Source organism: Malania oleifera, chromosome 9 (assembly GCF_029873635.1).
Source record: "Malania oleifera isolate guangnan ecotype guangnan chromosome 9, ASM2987363v1, whole genome shotgun sequence".
Classification (NCBI taxonomy): domain Eukaryota; kingdom Viridiplantae; phylum Streptophyta; class Magnoliopsida; order Santalales; family Ximeniaceae; genus Malania; species Malania oleifera.
The window spans coordinates 96,754,749-96,777,872 of NC_080425.1; the positions used below are offsets into that span (position 1 = coordinate 96,754,749).

Here is a 23,124-nt window from a genome sequence, read left to right on the forward strand (position 1 = left end):
AAATTAAATCATACAAAAATGTAAATACATGAGGTCTAAGTATCCATTCCCAAGATGTGCTTGAATTTTGTCGCTTGCATCTTGATTCTCATATTCTTTGAGTTTCATGGATCTTGCCAAGATATATATGCGTTACTTTAAGGGTTTCATGACTCGTTATCCTTCTGTGTATGTTTAATATAGTTCTTATTCACAAATTCAATGCACAGATCATATACCAAGTGATTTATCATTATCGAAACTGGATTGGACTCATAGAGTCAACAATTGACAATTCTACTGAGGCACAAGTGATAAGAAAATTCAAGATTGAATTATTGAAATTGTATCTTGAGAATATTATTGACTATAGTTGAAAATCTGATTCTGATAATTGATTAACTGAATTAATTGAAGGATAAGTTTGATTAGTAATTTCCGTTATCATATTCATATATATCTAGGATTACTATTGATATAGTACGATTGCTGTTTAGATATTGTGATTGTGGTGATATAAATTAAAAGGGGTAAACTAAATTAAAATTTCGCTAAAAAATTTTTAAATACCCAATTCACCCCCTCTTTGGAATATATATTGACTTTCAATTTTTTCTCTTTTTGTAAGGCTTATCCGCCAGTGAAAGAGTTTGATAGTAGATTGTGGAATCCTTGAGTTAATCTCAAGGTGTGGATGTAGGCTTGGTGTCGAACCACATTAAAATACCGGTGTTAAGTTTTCGCTACTCTATATTCTTTATTTTACATCTTGTGCATGATTTATATTTCATATATTGTGGTATAATTACTTGTATCTTACCAAAAATTTTATTTTGTAAAGAAAGTCAAAAATATGCAAAGAAGTCCATTCACCCCCCTCTTGACACATTATTAATTGTGCAATCACATTAATCTAATATATATAATACATCGTGCCATTGTCAATTCATAAAATAATTGCTAAAAAGCCAAAAACTTATAACTTGTAAGTAGATTTTACCTTCCTATGTTCTCATATGAGACTATAGCATAGCATATATAAGAATTAATGATTAGAAAAATAGTAAAAAAAAAAGTTATGGCTGAAAATGACAAAATAGCCATGAAACATAAGCAAGGAGAAAAAATATAACAACCTTGTGAACTAAACGGGTGAGCCTCAAAAACATAAGGAAGAGAGCTCTAACAACACTTAACTTGTGGCATCAAAAAATAATATTCAATTTAAATGTGAAAATGAGTAAAGGTAACAAATTGATAGATTGCTTGTAAGAAAATGAGTTTATATAAGCAAATTTACTGGTGATAAATTTAATATCTAAAAAATTTAAAAATTTGATAACATTGCCATACTTAAGAGTAACTAAAAAATAGAAGGTATTGGAATTAAGAAGAAAAAAATAATCTAGTAGTAAAAGTGGGAGAAGATGTTCTGTTATAAATGTATAATAATAAATTAATAAAGATAAAATAAAATATTAATGGTTGCTTTAAATAATGAAAAAAATTCATAAATTTCTTTGCATGAAATGTAAACTATAAAATTTGAAAAGCATCACTTGTGAATGTCAATGTCAATAAAGTAATGATAATAATAATAATAAAATATAATTCTCTGCCATCTTAACCTTGCTTGGGCAAAACAAATGAAGAAATCTATATAAAGAAGCAACCTTCACTAAATAAAAAATTTCATGAAATTTTCTTGGCGTTTAGTTTTTGGACACTTGTATACATGTTTTTCAAATTTATCTTTTTACTCATAATTTCCGCTGCTTTTGCAAAATTACAAAAGCGAAACTCATGTCCTTTTTGCAATAAGATTTTTAAAAACTCAAGAAAATCAATCTTTGGAAATTTTTTATTTATTTATTGATGCGTGTATGCAAACGGCGTCGTTTTTCAATTTGGGCAAACGCTCAAATTTGAATCCAATGCGGGTTTTCTATTCGAAAGTATTAAAGGGGCCTCCTCTTGCTTCACCGTCCGTGAACAGGCGGAAGGGGTCATCGATTTTCAAAATTAACCCCTCTCTCATAAATCGCCCGCCATGGGAACATCATCTTCCCCGCCAGATCCTCAACCCCTTGCCGCTGCCGCCTCCACCGCGGCTGCCACCACGAACCGTCAGTCAAGAGACCCAAGACCCCTAATTCCGTACTACACTGCACAAGCACAACCCATCAGGGTTCCTAACCCATCTCCTAACTCACCACAGATACCGAAGACCCACGATCCTCCCCAGGGTGTTCTCTACCCGGTCGCCTCCTCGGGCCGCGGCTTCATCCCCAAAGTCATCCTCCCCAAGTTACCGGACCAGACTGTCACCGTCGCCAACCCAGCCGGCGGCAGCAGCGGCTTTCCCAGCCGACCCTTCCTCCCTTTTGCGCACCCGTTCCGGCCTTTTGGGTTCCCTCCCTCGGACCCTACTCAGTTTCAGCCCCTTCAGCTGATGCGGCCTCCTCAGCTTCACCACTCTCATCTTGCTTCCGCTGGCGCCGCAGTCAAGGGCGTTCCAGTTTCCGCGCACAAGGTTTGAATTTTCTCCGAAGAAATAAATTTGAATTATGAAAGTTCCTAATTCGTGCAGTTTATATGGAATTATTGTTTGCAAATTTTGAGTCGAGTGAGATTTGTATTATAACGGTGCGGCCCATGTGGACGCGTTGAGACGATATCTTTTTGATCCGCTAAAAGGATGCCATTTTAACAACACGTCGGATTGCGTGTAATAAGAGGAACATAATTTCTTTCTCATAAATAGGCATTAATATTTGTCTAGGAACATGGACTCCACATTGGGTAAAATTTGACAAAAGTCAACTTAGTTTTTTATTGTATATTGTTCAGTTTCATACAATTTCAAAAATCTAGGACCTAAAGTCCGTGCTCCAAAATACTGTGCGAGGGATATTATAAATATTTTTTTGAAACTCTTGAGTTCTTTTTCTCCCCTCCAGTTGGCTGCAGATAGAGATTTTCACTGTTGAGCATTTACGCTTCTGAATGAAAGATGGATTCTGATTCCACCCTCTCTCTCTGTACATATATGCATATATGTGTATATATTTATGTATATAAAAATGAGCTGGATATTATGTATACCACTGTTTAGTAGTATGTTTGGATTTGAATGATGAAGATGACTTTGACAGTGACTTGTAATATAGTTATATTATTCTATTATCAACATCATTGCCTTTTAGTGAAATTGAATGTTCTGGTTATATGCGTTCTATCTAGCCTCATTGGATTCCATCTCACTACATGAGCTACTGTGTCATCTCATCTGTTATGTCTTTTTTAAGGATAATATTAATGCACATTTTGTTTTCTAGATGACAATTTTATAACATGCAAGAGACATTAAATATCTGCCCAATGCTTTAAAAGCCAGTTCATGATTATAACCTTCACATTGGCTTAAAATGAAAACAAGTTCACAAACATGCTCTGCAAGTTTTAACTCATTTGGCCAATTCACTTTCTAGTAAAATACCAAGGGCTTCTGTTCATTTCTTATATGTGCACTCTTCATTTTCATATATTGTCAATGTTATCAGTTTGGGGAACATGGTTCCCCAATTAGGTACTTTTAGGTTTCTCCTTTAAATTTCATTCATTTGAGTTATTAATGCTTTCTCATTTTAGGTTGTATCAACTCCATCTTCAGTTTCTGATTGTAATGGCTATAAAGACTTGAGGTAATTTTGTATTATAATCCCCATTCCCCCCACCCCCCCCAAAACCCCGCCACAAAAAAAAATCCATTTTGTTATGCTGATGTAATAGTAGTGAGATTTCATATCATACTTTTTGTAGGGATCAACATAGAGATGATACTATTGCAATTGTCAAAGATCGAAAAGTAAGTGAGGGTTTTTGCTCTTTTTGTTAATTGACGATACACAGACATGTTATTGTGTTTCCCCCCCATATTTTAGGACATCAGATCCAACCACTTTGGCATGAACCTTGGGCACCTTTGATGTCTTGATTCCCCATGAGATCTGCTATTGCATTAAATTTGTCATGAGCTTACTGCACTTTTACATGCTACATGATTAATGTATGGTTTGTAGTAGTAGTGTGCAGCCACTGTTTTGTTAGTAGCGGGTAGCCAATGTTACATACTCCAACAAATATCATTTGCACTTGCAGCGCATTTTGCTTTAACTCTTTTTTTTTCCTCCACAAAAGCAAGATAAGATGGCAGACGTGTTCTAGGGAATCTAATGTGCTAACCATAGCAGGTGTAACGAATAGAGAAAAAATATATTATAGACGTAATGAAAAGAGATTGAATATTTGGACCTGACTTACATCTATCTGCACAAGTCGTTATATCATAAAAGGATGGAATATTGGCATTTGGATGAAGATTGCACCAACCGTGCAATGAATCTTGTAAAGAACCAGGACTATTTAGTTATTTAATGTTTAATTCCAATGGTAATAAAGTCAAATTCTATAGACGGCTAGTATATTTAATGAGACGGTTTGTGCTTACATGGTATGGGAACTTAACAAGTTTTGCAGTTAGAACTGTAGATAAGTCAGAGCTTAGTTTTGTGTTTTTATTAAAGATACATTTGTTAACAGGTTTGTGCTTTGGGTAGTTAGAATGGGGAATTTTGGATATTATGAATATAATGCTGTTAATTTATTCTTTCTTGCAGAAAGAAGGAAGGTTGCAATTCATTTTCCTTTTTTTGGTTAAATTGTTGGAAAATATGGAAAGTAAATCTTTAGTGGAGTAATAGTATAAACTTAATTATGAACACATGGTTTAAACTTTAAAGGAAGCCTGTGGATTAATTTATGATGAGGGACTTAATTTCATTTAGAATTAAGAGAAACACAAGATAGAAGAAATCTTTCAGTTTATGGTATATTATTATAAACTGCAATTGCATGCTGGAAGACAGGATTATGCACCTTGATTGGTGTATTAAATTCAGCTTTCACTTCTACAATTACATTCAAGTCTAACCATATAACAAGAATAATAAATTCTTGAAATATTTATATATACCAATTATTGGTACTGCACGAGGACCAACTATATTTGCATAGTAGTTTGATTCATTTATAATTATATCTTATGTCATACAGACATTGAAATTATGTAAATTTAAGGTAGTTACAACACTAATAATTTGTTCAATAGATGTCTCAATAATTGAAGATAAACTATTTAGATTATCTGGAGAGAGTTCAATTTGTTTGGAGTCAGTGGAGGATTTGTTAACTATCTCATTTAAAGGTTTTGGTTCAGCTATGTGGAGGTGCATGTTTTTAGCTGTCTTGTGGGGTATTCGGTTGGAGACAGGGAAGGAGATGTATTGCTTGATGCTCTAGGATTCAATATATAGCCTTACTTGTGGGCTTTTATGGCTGTTTGTTTTAAATGACTCTCTTTTGCTGATTTATAGTGTATTGGATTGCAATACTATATTGATATTTTCTCCTTTTGGTTTTCATCTCTTATAATGAGAATTTCTTTTGCTTGTTTTTGTACATTCTTTCCTCTTCAACATTTTTTTTTTCTATCAAAAGATTTGGTAATACTTTTATAAAGTTATGATTAATGAATGCTTCTTAAATTTAGGATTGGCAATTTCTAATAAAATTTTCTACTCACTTAAACCTACCCGAGGTAAAGGGCTCTGGTTGTGAATTATAATCAATAATAAATGGGTTGGCACAATCCCATCAATTTGATTTCAATCTAATTATTGTTCATGAATTTATAAGTTATTAGGCATAAGTCGTTTATATAGGTGATTTAGTTCAAGTCAAAAGAGCCTGATGTAGGACAAGAAGTGGGTAATTGGATGGATCATTTTGATCCAATTTGCAGGCTATTTCAAAGAATAGGGTCACTGGGTTATTGGTCCTAAACCCAAGTGTGCTTAGTTAATTAGTGTTTTTCTATGTGTTTAATTTGTATGTTTTGGGGACTTGTTTGTGATATTTGTGTATTCAGGGGCGTGTTTGAAATTTCATGTGTCTTTAGGGTTATGTGTGTAATTTCTTGTATTATAGGCTTACTTACAAATAGTGTGTGAAAATCATGTAGGATGTACTTATCGGTGAATTTGAATCGAGAAGTGAATTTGAGTTCTCCCCCAATTGTATCTCTTTGTCTTTCTCCTTTTTTTTTTTCTTCTTGTTCTTCCCCCTCCTGTTCTTTCCTCAATTTCTTCTAATTTCTCCCTTGGCAGCAAAGCCATGATGCTGTTTTGTGTCATTTGGTATCAGAGCCCAAAATTGATCTTGGTGCTTCCATTTCAATCACCCGTTTTCCATTCTTCTTCTTCTTCTTCTTCTTCTTTGTATTAACTGCAGTTGTTCATTCCCCCTCCCAATCTCCCATCCTCAAAACGGAAAAAACTTGAGACTACAGCTGCTGCCATCAAATTTTGAACACCACTTCTCAAATGTCATTTCACAATCCCACCCTCTCCAACAAAACAGACACTTGAACGGCCCTCCCCCAAATTTTATCACCTTTTGACCAGCTGTGTGGCTCCATGCGCCAGAGAAAAATTTCCAGCCATTACCCCTCTTAAACCCCTAACTTCTTGTGCTTTTCCTATCACACCACCACGAACTGTTGAAATCACCACCCCATGATATACCTTCTCCTGAAGTTCCATTGCCAAAAGCAGGCTGCTTACGACTCATGTGCTTGACATGCTGGTGACATTCGTGCGGAATTGCCCTCCACTGTTCTGAAACTTCCAAAACTGTAATAATTCTTCCAGCTACTGTATGTTGAACTTTTCCTTAAAAAGACCTGCAATTTGGTGAAGTTATTTTTGATGGAAAGGTTAGTTACTGGAGTTCAATACAAATTTTGAAGGATCCACCAGTGCTGCCAACATCTGAATCAGACCAAATTGCTGCCATTTTAAATTTGTTTATGAGGGTTTGTTTTACTTGAAGATTGTTCTTGAGAAATTGAGAGCCAAGTTTGTGGTTTGCATGAATAGATTAAGGGTTGCTAGCATATTGTTTAAGAGTCCTCTGTGATAAATAATTGCAAGATGGTGACTAATGTTGAGTTTTTTGCAAAAGTGAAATTATTGTCTGGTAGGGTACAAATCATGGAGAATGCCTTGGAAACTATTACTAATGCTTTGAATAGGCTAACAATTGAAGTTGCAGCCTTGGAAAAGAGGCCCATGGATTTTCCTACCAAACAAGAAAGTAGTATAGCTGCTGTCCCTCATACCTTTGTGTTGTGTGAAGTCCGAAACGATCATTTGGGTGAGGGAATTATACTAGAAGTTTCAGATTTTATTGGTGATGGTTCTCTTGATGAATTTGATGATTGGGGTGTATTCTTTTGAGTGCTACTTCTGATGTATGACATGAATGAGGCTAGAAAAAGTTGTATTTGGTTAAATAAAAATTGAAGGAATTGCTCAAATTTGGTGGATTAAGTGGGAGATCTTTTGAAGAAGGATATTTGTGAGATTACAACATGGGATGAGATGAAGCAAGCCATGCTAGAGCAATTTGTACCTCCTAATTATGAGCTGTGTGTCCATCTTCAACTCTTTGATTTGAAGCAAGAAGAAAAGGCAGTGACAGAGTACACTAATAGGTTCTATCTTTTGGATCTTCACGCCTACATAGAATGGAAAGAGGATAAAATGATAGATTTGTACATGAAAGGGTTGAAGCCAACTGCTGCTTCCAAGCTTGCTGCATGTTGTCTCCTTACAGCTGGGGATGCAATACATGTTGTCACTCAGATTGAGGAGGATATGCAGCCCAATTCTCCTAAAGCTACATCAATTATTTGGTTTTTGAAGAGTACTAGTGGTGTTGTGTAAGAGAAGTCAATTGAGCAATTGGGTAAAGGATTTTAAACTTATACCACTAGGATGACTCTAACATTTTAGAACAACTTTTAAGGTCTAACCATCAATCAAATGTTCTAAATGTCAAGGTTTTGGGCATCAAGCTGCAGTCCTACCCAAGTCACGGCTGTTGCAGAAAAAGAAGATGGTGATGATAATGGCATTCAAGTAGTTGAAGGTGAAATAGAAATGCCAAGTGACTTAGATGATGATGGCAATGTGAAAATTTTGTTTAGTACTCCAATCTATGCTCTCTTCCCATGAGGTTTAAGAAAAAGAAGATTGGAAGCAGACTATCTTCTTTCACACTCAGGTGATTTGTCAAAGGAAGCTTTGTAGTTTGGTTGTTGATCCTGGTAGTTGTACAAAGGTAGTTTCTGAAGAAGCTGTGTAGAAGTTAAATTTGAATGTTGAATCTCATCTGATCCATGCGAAATTGCTTGGGTGAACAATACCAACTTGAAGGTCCATGATCGTTGCTTGCTTCTCTTCAAGATATGTTTGATTGTTTAGGTAGTGCAATGTGATATCCTTCCTTTTAAGATCTGTCCTGTTGTTTTGGGCTGTCCATGGTTTTCTAATATAAGGGTTAGGGATGATAGATTTGGAAAATTCTTATTCCCTCTCTATTGACAAGAAGTGAGTATAAGTTGATGCCATCTCAAGCTCTTCCACTAACCAAATTGAAGCATATCACTGTTCTTTTCTTATAAAGAGAGATGAATCTATTCATGGTGATAAGGAGGGAATCTCTTTCAATTGTTGTCTCATTTGTTACCATTGTGTAATAGGAGGTTCATCCAATCATTGCAAGGTTTGTTATACAGTCTGTTGACGCTTCAACTCATCTTGTTAGGTGTTATAGGAACTCCTGGTGTGGGAAGAATGCCCTAGGTTGACCTTATTGAATATGAGAACTCATCAGGGTGCCTAATTGATTGTTCTAAGCCATATATAACTGGGCATTACCTGTTGCCCCCACAAGAGTTGCCGTCCTTGCTTGGGAGGCAACACATGGTAAGATCCTAACTTTGGATAACCTGCAGAGAAGGAGGCTGTCCATCACTAACAGATGCCCTCTTTTCATGGCCAAAGTTGAGTTAGTTGAGCATATCCTCCTTCATTGCCTCAGGAATCTTTGGAATTTGTTTTTTGAATTTGATTGGACAACGGTGGGTTATCGCGAACTCTGCTTTGTTTTTTTTGGGGGGGGGGGGGGGGGGCGCTTTGGGTCTGGAGAGGGATTCGGGCAACAAAAGAGAAGAGAAAGGCTTTGTCTTTCATTCTCTTTGCAATTTTATGGTGTGTTTGGGAAGAGAGGAACAACAGGGTGTTAAATAACTCAACTTAAGTGCTTTGGATAAGCAATAGGCTATGGTTGACGATAGTTACTAGATGGCTTAGTGGAATTGTTGTAAATGATTTTAATGTAATCTTTGATCTTTGTGACACCCTTCAGGGTGGTTGATTTTCTGTATTAGGCTGGCATCCCCTTGATGCCTTTTCAATAAATTCCCGTATTTCTCAGAAAAAAATAAAATAAAATCTACAATAGGGCATTTACCCAACAACTTCATGACTTGAGCAAATTGTTCTGTTAGGTGCTCAAATTTTTTGTCCACCAAATCTTAAAGAGTGTATGACTGGACAGACACAGATCAATATCAATTGGTGCAAGTTCAGTGGGGATGGGATCAATGTTTTTGTTTGTGGCCAATGAAATGTGGTATAATGATGCTGACGAGGAGTAAACTTGACTACAAGTGATACAACAACAACAACAAAACCCAGCCTTAGTCCCACTAGGTGGGGTCGGCCATATGAATCATTTTCCGCCAATTTATGCGATCATGGACCATTTCTTTTGATGGATTCAAGGATATTAAATCCTTACTCACTATCTCCTCCCAAGTTATTTTAGGTCTACCCCTACCCCTTCTATTGCCCCCCACAGTAACTAAGTCACTCTTCCTCGCAGGTGCACTATGTGGCCTATGTTGCAAGTGTCCATACCATTTGAGTCGTCCCTCCCTTATCTTATCTTTTGTAGGAGCTACACCTAAGTTACCACGAATATGAATCCTAAAATCAATGCAATGCATAAACATGAAGCAATTGAACATAAGGCAGATGAGTTGGTTTGGTCTTAAATAAATTGACAGTAAGATGAGTAAGGATATGAGCTAGGATTCAAGCAATGAATAGAGGAATTCACATGACAAATGGCATATTTTTTTTTTCTTTTTAAAAAATGGTAACAAGAAACTTGGAATTATGCAAATCACTAATTGTCCTAATCACATAAACATTAATCAAGGTGAATGGGAGTGTTAAATTATCTCACCAAAGATTTTGAGCACAAATTGCAATGATTACCGAGCTCTGAGCTTAGTCATGCAATATCTCTACTCCCAGTTTCTCAGATCCTCATTAAACAGCCTTGAAATTGCACCAAATAGGCTTATATCTTGTGTTAGCTTTGAAATCATTCTCCAAGGCATGTATCATACACTAACACTTGAGTTTCCTCGGTTTAGCTTCAAAATCCCATGGAGAAAACCAGATATTGCAGTTGGAAGCAATTTCTTGTGAGTCTGGAAGTAGCCGGAAAAATTAAGGCAGCTTCCTGACCTGCTTTTCCGGCACTTGGGCCATGTGCATCGCCAGCAAGGCTCCTGCAATAAAATTCCAGGCAGCAGATCCGGGGCCGGTGGCTTTAGCAATGGTGGTTGTGTGTCAAGAAATTTTTTGGAAGTGTGAGATTTTGAAGGGTGGTGGCTGGGAGAAGTGGCTATGCCCCTGGTTGATGAATGTGAAGTTGCCGCAGAAAATCATTCCCCGGGGGGGGGGGGGGTGGGGGGCGTTGGTTACTGATGCTGAACAAGGTGTAGTGAAATTATACCTGGAAAGTAAAGTTTGAAACTCAGCGGCACGACTGTAATTTTATGTTTGGGGTTGACGAACAGTGCTTCAAATTTTGAATTTTCCTTGATTTCTGAACTTGGAATGCTTCGTATGACTTGTAATTGTGCAACAATGCTTATAGCAATTGGAATTGAAGCAAAATTACTGCTCTGGCCTGTGACAAAAATGGCAGTGCTCTGGTTTTTGGCTTTGAGGGCTGCAAAGGGTGTGGTTTGCATATGGCATGGTTGGGGTCTGATACCAAATTGATGTTGGTTAGAGAGAGAGAGAGTTGTGCGAGAGAATTAGAAGGAGAGTAGAAGAGAAGGTGAAGAACAAAGAAGGAAGTAGAGGAAATTACAATACAAAGAAAGTCAATACAAACACATTTTCAATTACTTTAAAGCAGCCTAGCAATCTTGCAATGAAGAAAGAGGTGTGAAGTATTCTCTTGTGTGGACTTGCACGTAATTCAGATGTTTGGATAGCAGCCTTGTAAGGTCTCCTCACTTACAATAGGTCGTTAATATTGATTCTGCCAAGAATAAAAATCCTAGTGAAATGTTGGAGCCTGGAGGCTTTTAACCTTTGCACGGAAAATAGTTCTATCCAAAGAAAAGTAAGAAAATGAATCTTTCAACAAATGCGGCAAAAGAGATATGAAGAAAAAAGCCAAGAAGTATTCCTTGTTCAATTTATGACATTTCCTCACAAATCTAGGGTGAACGGAGCAAGAACCTTTGATAGATGAGTTAATTGCACCACTTCCCTATCTTTTGAGATGAATAAGGAAATGATAACCCCAGGAAATAGAACCCCCATCCAAAGAATGGAAGGAAGAAACATGTCAATTATTGAAGCTACGAAACCTTGTGGAATTTAAGGAACATTCCAACACAAACACCTTTTTGAAAGAAATAGATGAACCATTCTCATTTTTTTCGAAAAGGAAAAGAGTGAGAAGATGTGAGATACTAACTTCCACGAGTTTGCATGTGTAGCATTGACTGGCATCCTGCTCAAATGAAGTCCATGCTTACTCCTAATAACCCTGTGCCATAAAGAGTTTGATTTTGAAGGAAACCTCTATAATCGTTTGCCTCCTGGGAAATGTTTTAAGAAACCAATTTCCAAGACTCAAATGTCTCTTTCCCTCAGGTTGATTAGCTATTTCTCAACTAACCAAATGACCTCCCATCCCATCCCTAGAGCCCGGTGAGAAGGAATCCCACAAAACCCTCTCAAGTCTATCTACTACAACTATGAGAATCCTAAACAATGACATAAAATAGATTCGAATACTAGAAAGTCAAAAGGATATGAGTGCAATATGCCCATAGAAAAATATAAGAACTGATAAATTTGGAATTCAACACTCTTGACGATTCCATAAAATAATTAGGACTCCATGACTTTTATTAGGGAACATAGGTTTCAATCAGTTTACAGGTTGTATTTGGACTATGACTCTGACATTTGGTTTGATCCTTTTGCTGGCATTACTTACCCATAAATTCTGTTTGCAGGTCAGAATATCAGATGGGGCTTCTCTTTATGCTCTTTGTCGATCATGGTTGAGGAATGGCCATCTGGAAGAAATTCAGGTTTAGATCTTATTGGGTGCAAACTGTCTTATGAGTTTAAGCATGCCTTTTTCACTGCTTGATTTTGTATTAACATTGCATTAGATGCTAGAAATGACAGCAATGCTATTTTCTCCAACCTAAAAAATTAGGATGGAAATTGATTCTTGTTTTTGTGGTACTCATCAGGTGGTTTTCTTCCCTACCAAATTTCTGTAAAACCAATTCCAATATTGTAAATACAACAATAAAATTGAAGTTTATAGCTCCTACATTTTTTTTCTCTCTTTATAAATTTGGCTATTGGATATTGATGCCGGACTTATGTTACAGCGTAGTATTAGAATTTCGATGCATTGTGTGCTTGTGTTTTAATGCTTTGTGGGTTTTTTGTCAAAATAACTTTTTTTGTTTTTGTTTTTGTTGGAAGCCCCAATGTGGGGATAGTGGGAAGTCTCTTCCAAGACCATTATCTCTATCTGCGGCAGATGCCCAGTTGCCAAAGAAAATGGATTTTGATGAAGAGGAGGGGGAGGATGAGGAGGAAGAGGAGGTAGGTTTTCATTTTATTGTTAGTGCTGTTGTTGGATACCTAATATGCTAATTGTTTCAAGTTTGAATTTAATATTGAGCTCCAAATATACCCGCATAACACCTTTTTTTTGGGAATATCTCTCATAACCATGACATTTGCTTTTTGAATGATGCATCTCTTGTGTATCAGTGTAAATAGTGGAACTTTGGTGGTTCTTGATCTTAAATTAAACACCTTGCTTGAACATTTAGTCAAGTGTTTGATGCAGGCTACTGGAGGCAAAAGAAAAAACAAGTTCTTGTATTCAAGAACCAAGGCATAGGTTTCCTTGATGCGTGTAGAACTTCTTATAGTCTAGTCTAGTTTTGGTTGAGAACCAGTTTATTTGAGATTAATTAGGGTATTGGGATCTGATAGGTGACCTTTAAGAGCTGCGTCTAGTTTAACAAGTCAATTTTGGTAGTTCCTATTTTATTTATCATGCCTTGTTTTAGATATCAAGTCTTGGTTGGAATATGATTACTAGTAGTGTGTGCATGTGTGTGAACTTAATTCAATTAATGTAGACAAAGTTTTATGGGAATTCTGCAGCAACAATGCTTTCTCTTGGGATTGCATGAAGCAATTCTAAACATCATCTTGTGTGTGATGTCGAATACGTTTTTAGAAACTCTTTTTCCTGCACTTTCATCAAAATCCATCCATAATTAACCTTTTCTTTCAGCCTGACATACCCTAAATTCTTGCCTTTGAATCCCGAGTCATTGTCTCTCTCTCTCTCTCTCTCTCTCTCTCTCTCTCTATTAACCTTCACGTGACAGCCTTGATAAGACCCTAGGGTTTTATCATAGATAAATTGGGGAAATTGGAAGAAAGGAAAATAGAAGGAGAAAATAGGGTTGATCACTTTGAGGGGGTTTGCCTCCAAATTAGCCAAAGGCTGTGAAACATGCATACATACATATATAAGTCCTTAATGGACTCAATCCTAATTGATAGGGAACCCAAACACATTAAATAAAAGCCCCAACATTAAATAGAATCCATTAAATGGGATCCCAATTGATTCGGGAATCATAACATTAAATAGAAAATCTCAATTGATTTGAGAATCCTAACATTCTCGTCTCCAAATCCGAAAATCTCTCCTTGTAATGTCATGCACGATGACTAGCATCTCTTTGTTATAAACAAACATGCCAATGTGGGATGGAGAAAGAACCTTACTAGTAAAAGCAATGGGGCTTTTGTCTTGCATTAAAGCTGCACCAATGCCACCTCCTGATGCATCAGACTCAATGATAAACACCTTGTTGAAAGCTGGCAAGGCAAGAATTGGTGTGGTGGACATTGCATGCTTAAGCTTGACAAAGACTTCTTCAAATTTCTTACTCCATTTGAATGCATCATTTTCAATAGAGCGGTCGGAAGAGTGCTAATCTTTTCATAATCCTTGACAAACTTGCAGTAGTAACCAGTCAACCCCAAAAATCGTCACCGCATTTTGATTGTTTGTGGAATAGGCCAATCTGTCATCACTTGTATTTTGTAAGGGTGAACTAAAACACCTTCTGGGCAAACAATATGCCCAAGGTGTCAACACGTGCGGATTGGGATCCGACGCCTTGACGAGGATGACTATCCAAAGATGTGGTAAATTGTCCTTTATCTTGCGTTTCATAGGTTCATGGACTCACCACTAACCTTTTTTCTCTAGGTGTGGTTCACCTAATTAATATCGATAAATTGGTCTCTAGCTAATTCTAGGGTCAAAGGAACCAATAGTCTCTAGTCTACATTCCAGAGCCATGTTCGAGAGTTTAGTTATATGAGGGGAGGTACTAGCACCTCCTACACACCCATCTTTTCCAATGGTACCATAATAAGTTTTGGATGTTCAAACATTAATTTGCACTGGTCTTTGAATCTTTATTAAGTTAGGTTACCTTTCCTTTAAATATTGTTCCACCTCACAACCATCGGGTAACTCGTCAGAGTTGTGAAGCTTTCTTCACCTCAAGAACTAAACGAAGAACAATAACATGTTTCTTGAGGATCCATCATCGAATTCAATAGTTAAAGTTTATGATTTGGGTTAAAATGGTTTCATCACATTAATCATGTAACACATTCTATTATGGTCAATCTCAAATTGATACCGAATATACAATTAATTCTATTCTTGATCATACATGCAAATACGACCATGTTTTACGTGATACAATATGATTCCAAGGTTGAGGAAGAATGTTTAGTGAGCTTTATTTATCATGCCGTTAGGTATTGTTCCACCTTACAACCATCAGGTAATCCGTCAACATTGTGGTGCTTCCTATCACCTCAAGAACCACACAAAGAACAATAACATGTTCTTCAGGGATCCATTATCGGAGTTATGAATCAAATGTTAGCGTTTTTGGGTTTTCAAACATTCAAATTATTCTCATATTAGATAAGGGCTTAAGCATTGAGTTCACAATGGGTCTAATCACAATAGTTCATATTAGATTAACATGGATTTCTCCAAGTAAGCATTCAAAGAATGTCATTCTTCTACATTTTGGCATAAATCAATCATTCCAATATTCACACATAAACAATAGCATGCAAAACAAGGAATTGGGTGCCTTGGGGCTAGGGATTTTACATCCTCTAGCTCTCACATTCAAATTAGGATGAAACTCTGCTGAAAACACTTTGAAAATTTTAAAAACAAAATAAAAACCTCTTCGAAAGTTTTTAGTATTTTTTAGGAATTGTTTGCAATTTTTATGAGTTTTTATCAATTTATAAAAGTTAAAAATGCTTGAAAATGCAATAAAAATTAATAAAAAATATTTAAGAAGAATGGAAAACTGAACTAAAAATCCCTAATTGTTAAGAAAAGGCTCCCTAAATTTTCCAAATAGAAAGTTAAAGAAAAATTGAAAAGAAACTATTTTTAAAATTAGGAACAACCCAATTAAAGGAAAATTAAAAATAAATAATAAATAAATAAAAGAAGTTGAGAAAACATTGTTTAAAATAAAAAATAAAATTTTTTAAGCCGTCTCATATTTTTTTCCCATAATTTTCTGCATTTTAAAAATATTGTTATTGATTTTTAAAATTAAAATCAATTATTAAAATAAATAAATAAATAAATAATAAAAAAGGTTGGACTGGTTGGCCCGAAATAGTCGATTGGTCCAAAAGGTAGCACTTGTGGTGCGTGTAGGAGATGATTGCTGTTGGAGTTCTTGTTCTTGCGTCGTATTCGACGATGATGCAAGAACCCTAAAACTTCAAATGCTCGTTTCTCCTTTGTTTGATGTCCAAATTGTGCGCTGTCATCTCCATGCAACTCCTTTTGACCCTCGGAGCCTTTTCCAACAAAAAAATCTCCTTAAAATGCACGAAAACTACCCTATTATTCCCTTGGCCGATCATCATCAGTGACCATGGCGATGACTGGATTTTGGATGGTTTGGAGCTTCTCTAGCCTAACTTTTTGTGTGCTTTTACACTAGGGACTTTGTTTTTCCTATTTTGTATCCTTTGAACCTGATACATTTGAAAACACGTTCTTTTGAAATTCACTCCCCTCTTTTTTTTTGGTTGGTGAAGACCTCCGGTGACCCCTCTCCTTTGCCTTTATCTTTCTAAAACACCCAAAGATCCCTTAATTTAGTTTAACCATGACCTCACTATAGAGAAAACAAGAGCTTTAAGCTATAAAAATTCAAGCTTTCAACAGAAACAAGGCCGAAACCCTAGTTTTAGGTATTCTTAGCTTTGTGTGCGTATCTGATCATCATCTTTGGCCACAATACAAAGACTGCACATACAATATATTGGATTTTAATGAAGAAACAAGTTGGTAGGCCTACCTTGTGTCTCGTGCTTTGAATTTTTGAGAAATCTAACGCTTTTGCATGCCGGACTTTTGATTTTGACAGAGTTTTCTTTTCTTTTTTCTCTTGCTCTCTAGCTTGGGCGTGTCTCCACTATAGTGCTCAACATGTGTCTCCTCCCTTGCCTCCAATTCTCCCCCTTTGCATTGAGCCTTAAACTTCTTTAAATAGAACACAGGTAGGGCTTCTTGCCATTTTTTCTCTTTTTCGAAAAATGCCCTTAAACTTAAAAGAACCTCCCTTTCATGTCCAATGGGGGTGTTTGGGCCCTCTTTAATCTTCTTATTATCCAATTTTAAATTGAAATGAGGTTGAGCCTCCATTCTTGATTAAATAAGCGTCAAAGCTTGAAATTAAGGCTCCATACTACTCTGAAAGCAAGATTTGCACATTGAAATATAGGGAGAGAAGCTGACTTTCCATTAAATGTTCTTAAACTCAAATTCACTCTTAATTGCTCCTTAAAATCCAAATTAACTCAAATTTTGGCAAAATTAACCCCGGACAAAATAGGGTGTCAACACAAGGTATTCCACATGCAGTTGAACAAAACTACATTTAGATTTCTTGACAAGCAGATGATGCTCACGAAGAGTGGTGAGTGGTGTTGGCAAATGACATTAATGATCTTCAAGAGATGAGCTATATTTCAAGATATCATAAAAAAAATATGAAAACAAACTTGCGTAGGTAAGGTTATAAAATGTCATTTATGAGACTTCAGAAGGTTGAAGGCACATTGGTTAACACGAAGGGCATAACCAAGAACTTGTTATGGCCATTGTGAGTTCTAAACATAGTATTTTGAATGTCATCCTCGTGAACTCGAAACTAGTGATAGCTTGATCTCAAGTCGAGTTTGGTGAACTACTGGGCACCTCTCAACTCATCTAGTAGTTCAACTGCAATAAGTAGAGGACATTTATCCTTCACAGTGTTCTTGTTAAGTGCTTGATAATCAACCGACATTCGCCAAGAGTCATCCTTCTTCTTCTTTAATAAGACGAGAAGAATCTGGACTGGCAATTGGTTGAATTATGCCAGCATCTAACATTTCTTTCACTATCTTTTCTATTTTTCCTTCTGTAAAATAAGTATAATGATAAGGACAGATTTTAGGAGGGACATTACCTTGCAATAAATCGGTGATCACGTGTTTGGTGAGGTAGCAATCCTTGTGGCTCTGCAAGTATGTTAGAAAATTCTAAAATAAGAGATTCTAGCCCTTCATCTTGGCCAAATTAATGTTGTAACTCCTTTGGTTCTTTAAGTTGTACTAGGCAGCCATGTTGCTCCTTTAAGGAACTGCTCCATACGATGGCTAGAAATTATAGTAATTTTACTACAATGTTTGCCTATAAGTGTCTCTCTCTGGTTGTTCCAAGTTATATCACTTAATGTCCTTAACCATTCAATACCCAAACCACTTCATAGTCTTCTAGTGGTAGTAAGGAGAAATAACATACAACCCATGATTTTGCGTAGTAAGTTTAACATTCGAAAACTTGCTCTGACATGTAAAGGTCCTTCCATTTGCAATCTTCACATCAAGTTTTTCATGTTGCTCCACAGGTTATGCTAGTTGTTTAGCAATTTTAATGATTGTGAAATTATTAGTGCTATCCATATCAATTAGGATATTAATAGTTTGGTGTTCTAGGAAGCCACTAATTTTCATGTTTTGTGAATTAACATATCTAGCTAAAGCATGAACTGAAGAAACAACAGATTCATCATTATCATCACCATACCTTCTTGATCTAAATATGGGGAGTCATCCTCAACCTTTTATGGCATTTCCAATTGTTCAATCATCAATCTCCTTTTGCAATAGTGCCTTCTATGCCATTTCTCATCACAATGCCAGCACAAACCCTTTGTCGTTCACTCTTTAAGTTCCTCTTGAGTCAATTGTTTGGAAGGAGGATTGTGAGGAGTAGGTGATGTGGTAGTGCTGCTAACATTCTGCTCACTAGTGTTCTTGCTGGAGTGACATCATTCTTCACCCAACCTCTCTTCTTCTAACTGTGCAAAGGAAAATGCAGCAGTTATAGTCTATGGCCGACGCACTTTGACCTCATGCAAAATGTTAGGTAGGAGACCTTTAATAAAAGTACCCACGAGTTCGCTTTCATTCCAATCTTTATTTTTGTTCGATAGCTGCTCAAATCTTGTTTGATATTCCAAGTCAGTGCTAGTTGAGCATATTTTGGCAAGCTCTCCTTCAATATTCTCATATCTAGTGAGCTCAAATTGGACAAATAATCTAGAAACAAATTCTACCCATGAAGGCATTTGATAAAGAGCTTCAAACTAGTCATACCATTGAATAGCATTGCCATCTAGGCTAATAGAAGCAATCTTGACTTTAGATGTTTTAGGAGTGCGGTGAAAATGCAATTATTTTTCAGCCCTAGAAATCTAATTAGTAGGGTCATCACTGCCCCACTGAGAAAATTCCACCTTCATATGAGTAGGACCGTGATCACGCTCTCCTTGCTAACCTCCTTTGTGCATGTACGACTACTCCCTATGATTAGATGATGTAGAGGCATTGTCTTCTCTCTGTTTGTGGGAAGATGTAATTAGTAGTTTAGAGAGCGATTCCCGTATCTCTTCAAATTGAGGCTTAAAAAATATTGCTAGGTTCAACCTTTAGTGAAGCTTCCATATGGGATTGTTGAATTTTCTGAGGCCATAGCTTACAAGTGAAGATCAAGAATTCCAAGATCTTGCTTTTGTCGATAGGTTAATGACATCCACAAGAATGCCGACTCTGAATACCCAATGATAAGACCCTAGGGTTTTATCATAGAGAAATTGGGGAAATTGAAAGAAAGGAAAATAAGGTTGATCACTTTGAGGGGATTTCCCTCCAAATTGGCTAAAGGTTGTGAATTATGTTATCTCTTACATGAAAAAGCCCAGTAGGGATGCATATGTATAAGGTAAGGAACCCTACTCCTATATGGAATGTAAAATGTCTAGTCCAAGTCTGTAATGGACTCCATCCTAATTGATTGGGAATCCTAACACATTAAATAAAAACCCCAACATTAAATAGAATCCTAGCATTAAATAGAATCCCAATTGATTTAGGAATCATAATATTAAATAGAAGATCCTAATTGATTTGGTAATCCCAACAAGCCTCTACACAATCTTCTAAGCCGTTGATTTTTGCATTCAATATTAATCCTATACCATAATCCTTTTCAAATCCTAATATTTCTTGTATTTTACTCTAAGAAACCCTAGATAATAACCCCCATTATTGTCCTAGGTCAGACACTATTTTTTGGCTTCTCATATCTCTCTCTCTCTCTCTCTCTCTCTCTACATGCGAGTATGTTTTCTATTTCATACTTTATTTGTTTGAATTGAATTAATCTTGTTTGCTTATGCTTAGGATGACGATTCTGTTAAGAATTTATCTATGCAAGATCTGTTGCAAAGACACGTCAAACGTGCTAAAATGATTCGGGCACGGTAAGTTCCTTTCTTTAGCATATAATTCACTTATATTCTCTCTTAATTGTCAAATATTGTTGTTTGTCTATTATACTTTTATCAGTAACTTTGTAGTTCTAGATAAGTGTTTTTTATGTAGTTTGGGGTATGATTCCAACAACCTATCAAAGCTTCCACCTTGAGGAAAATGTTTCGTGGCACAATCTAAATGCTTAAGTAATATGAAAAAAATATGCGTCCCTGAGCCATAAGGCTCCCTGCTTTGCGAGGGTAGGAGGAGGTTCATAATAGTGTATGGAGCCTTACCCTTATGTTTATGTAGAGAGGCTGTTTCCTTTGACTCAAACTTGTTACCAACCCGTCATAAAGGAGCAACCTTACCGTTGATCTAGGGCCCGCCCTTATGTAAGTAATGTGAAGCTATCTTTAAACATTTTGACTTACATCTTGAGACTCCTTAGTGTTATGGACCTCATCCAAAGGGAAGCTATTTGTAGACATTTAGACTCACACCTTGAGACTCCTTAGTGTTATGGACCTTATCCAAAGGGCTTAAGAAAGGTTCTTAAATTTTGACTTCATATTTGGAAAGATCTTTTAGAGAAAAATTTTGATTTTGAAAAGCATCTTTGGAATGCTTCAATTCATGAAAGTCACGATTTGGAAGATTAGAGTTTCTTCTTCCCATGTATTATAGAAATTAATGGTATTAACATAACCTCCAAAGTCATGAAGGCCTAGAGAGGAACCTTAACTAGGAGCCATCACCTCTAATTAGACATTTGAAGTGGTAGAGCTTCTCATTGAGCTATGGTTCACCACCCCTAAATCTTCACATTGAGCTATGGTTCCTGCGCCTCCCTTTGCAACAAGAAAGCAACTGAAGGAACAAAGAAAGCCAAAGACAAAACAAAATGAAGCAAACCCAACCAATCCCGTTGCAAGTCTTCAAAAGAAACATGATGAAAGAAACCATTTTTTGAAACTCATAGTGGGCCAAGAAACCCCACCCTACTCCAGGATTATCAAAAGTAGTCACACCTTTAAAGCCTTTTACATTCCCTCCAACAAAACACCAAATCATCGTCATAGTAGTGTATCACCACAAAGCTTTCCTATCCTTTCCTTTACTAGACCCCCTAAACATTTTTTTTCATAGCAAAAGAAGCTTATTGATAGATTAAGAATGTACAATCAAGAAAAAAGATATCTCCTTGACAAACTTTAGGATACCCTAGAGAAAATAAAAAGAAAAAAACCTGAAAGTGCCCTAACAAGTCAACAAAGAATGCCGATTGCGCTGAATATTTGAAAAACACATCCCCTTGAAGTTTCCATTACCCACACACACACCAAAGAGAAACCAAATACTGAATCTTCTCCCATATATTCTTCCTTGATAAAATGCGCATGTTATGTTCCTTCTACATACCTCAAAATATTGCTAATAAAGCACATTTATTAATGAGGCTACTTCATTTTTCTACCAAAGCTAGCAAAACAAATTGCCAAAAACTCCTTCATTGACTCTAGACAAACCTAGCTTTCTCCAAAATAATTGAATAATTTGTTCCATACCTTCCAAGTAAAATCACAATGTAGGAAAAGATAGGGAATATATTTTGAGCACTTAAAGTAAACTACACACATGTTTAGAGAGAGTGCCTTTAAAGACTTTCCAATTTGCACAAGTTATATATGTTGATCCTATTAAGCACAACCAAGCAAAGAAGAGCTTTGATTTTTGGGGGACATTGGCCTTGAAAATGGTTTTGTAAAGTGGAAAGGAAAATTAGACTATCAAGAACTCACAAAAAGATTAGCAATAATGAAAGCCTGAGGAATCCAAAGACCAGGATCAACTATTAGCTTTCAAAGAGACCCAACAGTTATTCAACAAGACTAACAACCACAAACCATGCCTTAAGTCCTACTCGGTGTCGTCAACTGCATAAATCTTTTTCCGCCTATTTATGTGATCATGGACAATTTCCTTTGACAAATTCAAGACTATTAAATCCTTAGTCACTATCTCATTCCAAGTTATTTTAGGTCTACCTCTATTATTTCTACTGCTCCTTACAGTAATAGCTCATTCTTCTTCATCGACACACTATTTGGCCCATGTTGTCAATGCCTAAACCATTTAAGTCATCCCTACCTTATCTTTTAAAGGAGATATGCCTGACTTACTGAGAATATGTTTGTTCCTTAATTTATCTTTACGTTATACCACTTATCCATATTAGCATTCTCATATCAGCAACTTTTACTTTTTGGATATGTTGTTTCTTTTTCGCCTAACAATTTGATCTATATAGCATAGTTGGTCTTATAGCCATCCTATATAGCTTCCCTTTTAATTTTAAGGGTATTCTACAATCATAATGCGCACTTGAAGCACTTCTCCATTTTATCCATTGTGTTTTAAGTCTATGCATTACAACTTCAATTTCTCTTTTAACTTGCATAATAGATTCATCTCTTACTATAACTAAAATTATATTTCATATATTCTCTTATTTTTACTTATCCTAAAATCTCTAGATTTTAAAGCTTCTCTCCATAGTTTTAACTTAGATACTACTCCACCCCTAGTTTCATCAATCAAGATAATATCATCTACAAACAACATGCACCATGAAATCTTATTTTGGATACCCCTTGTAAGTTTATCCTTCACTAGAGCAATAGATAAAGACTCAAAGCAGATCCTTGATATGCACCTATTGTGATTGGAAATTCCTTAGCCTCTCAACTAGTAGTCCTAATGCTAGTCATTGCTCCATTGTACATATTCGTAACGACATCAAGATACCTACTACATACACTTTTTTTCCTAAAATCCACCATAGAACTTCCCTAGATACCTTATCGTACGCTTT

General features: G+C 36.2%; 1 protein-coding gene across 2 annotated transcripts in view; it reads left to right on the forward strand.

The window, feature by feature from the left end:
* The first annotated feature begins 1,929 nt into the window (after positions 1–1,929).
* Positions 1,930–23,124, forward strand: part of LOC131165087 (uncharacterized) — a 50,947-nt gene continuing 29,752 nt past the window's right edge. The window contains exons 1-6 of one of the 2 annotated variants that reach the window (XM_058122757.1): positions 1,930–2,512; positions 3,631–3,683; positions 3,802–3,847; positions 12,284–12,361; positions 12,771–12,893; positions 20,178–20,257. In XM_058122757.1, coding sequence (XP_057978740.1) covers positions 2,030–2,512; positions 3,631–3,683; positions 3,802–3,847; positions 12,284–12,361; positions 12,771–12,893; positions 20,178–20,257 — 863 coding nt within the window. In that variant the 5' untranslated portion in view covers positions 1,930–2,029. The remainder of the gene's footprint in view (positions 2,513–3,630; positions 3,684–3,801; positions 3,848–12,283; positions 12,362–12,770; positions 12,894–20,177; positions 20,258–23,124) is intronic. The other variant, XM_058122758.1, reaches the window with a different exon arrangement.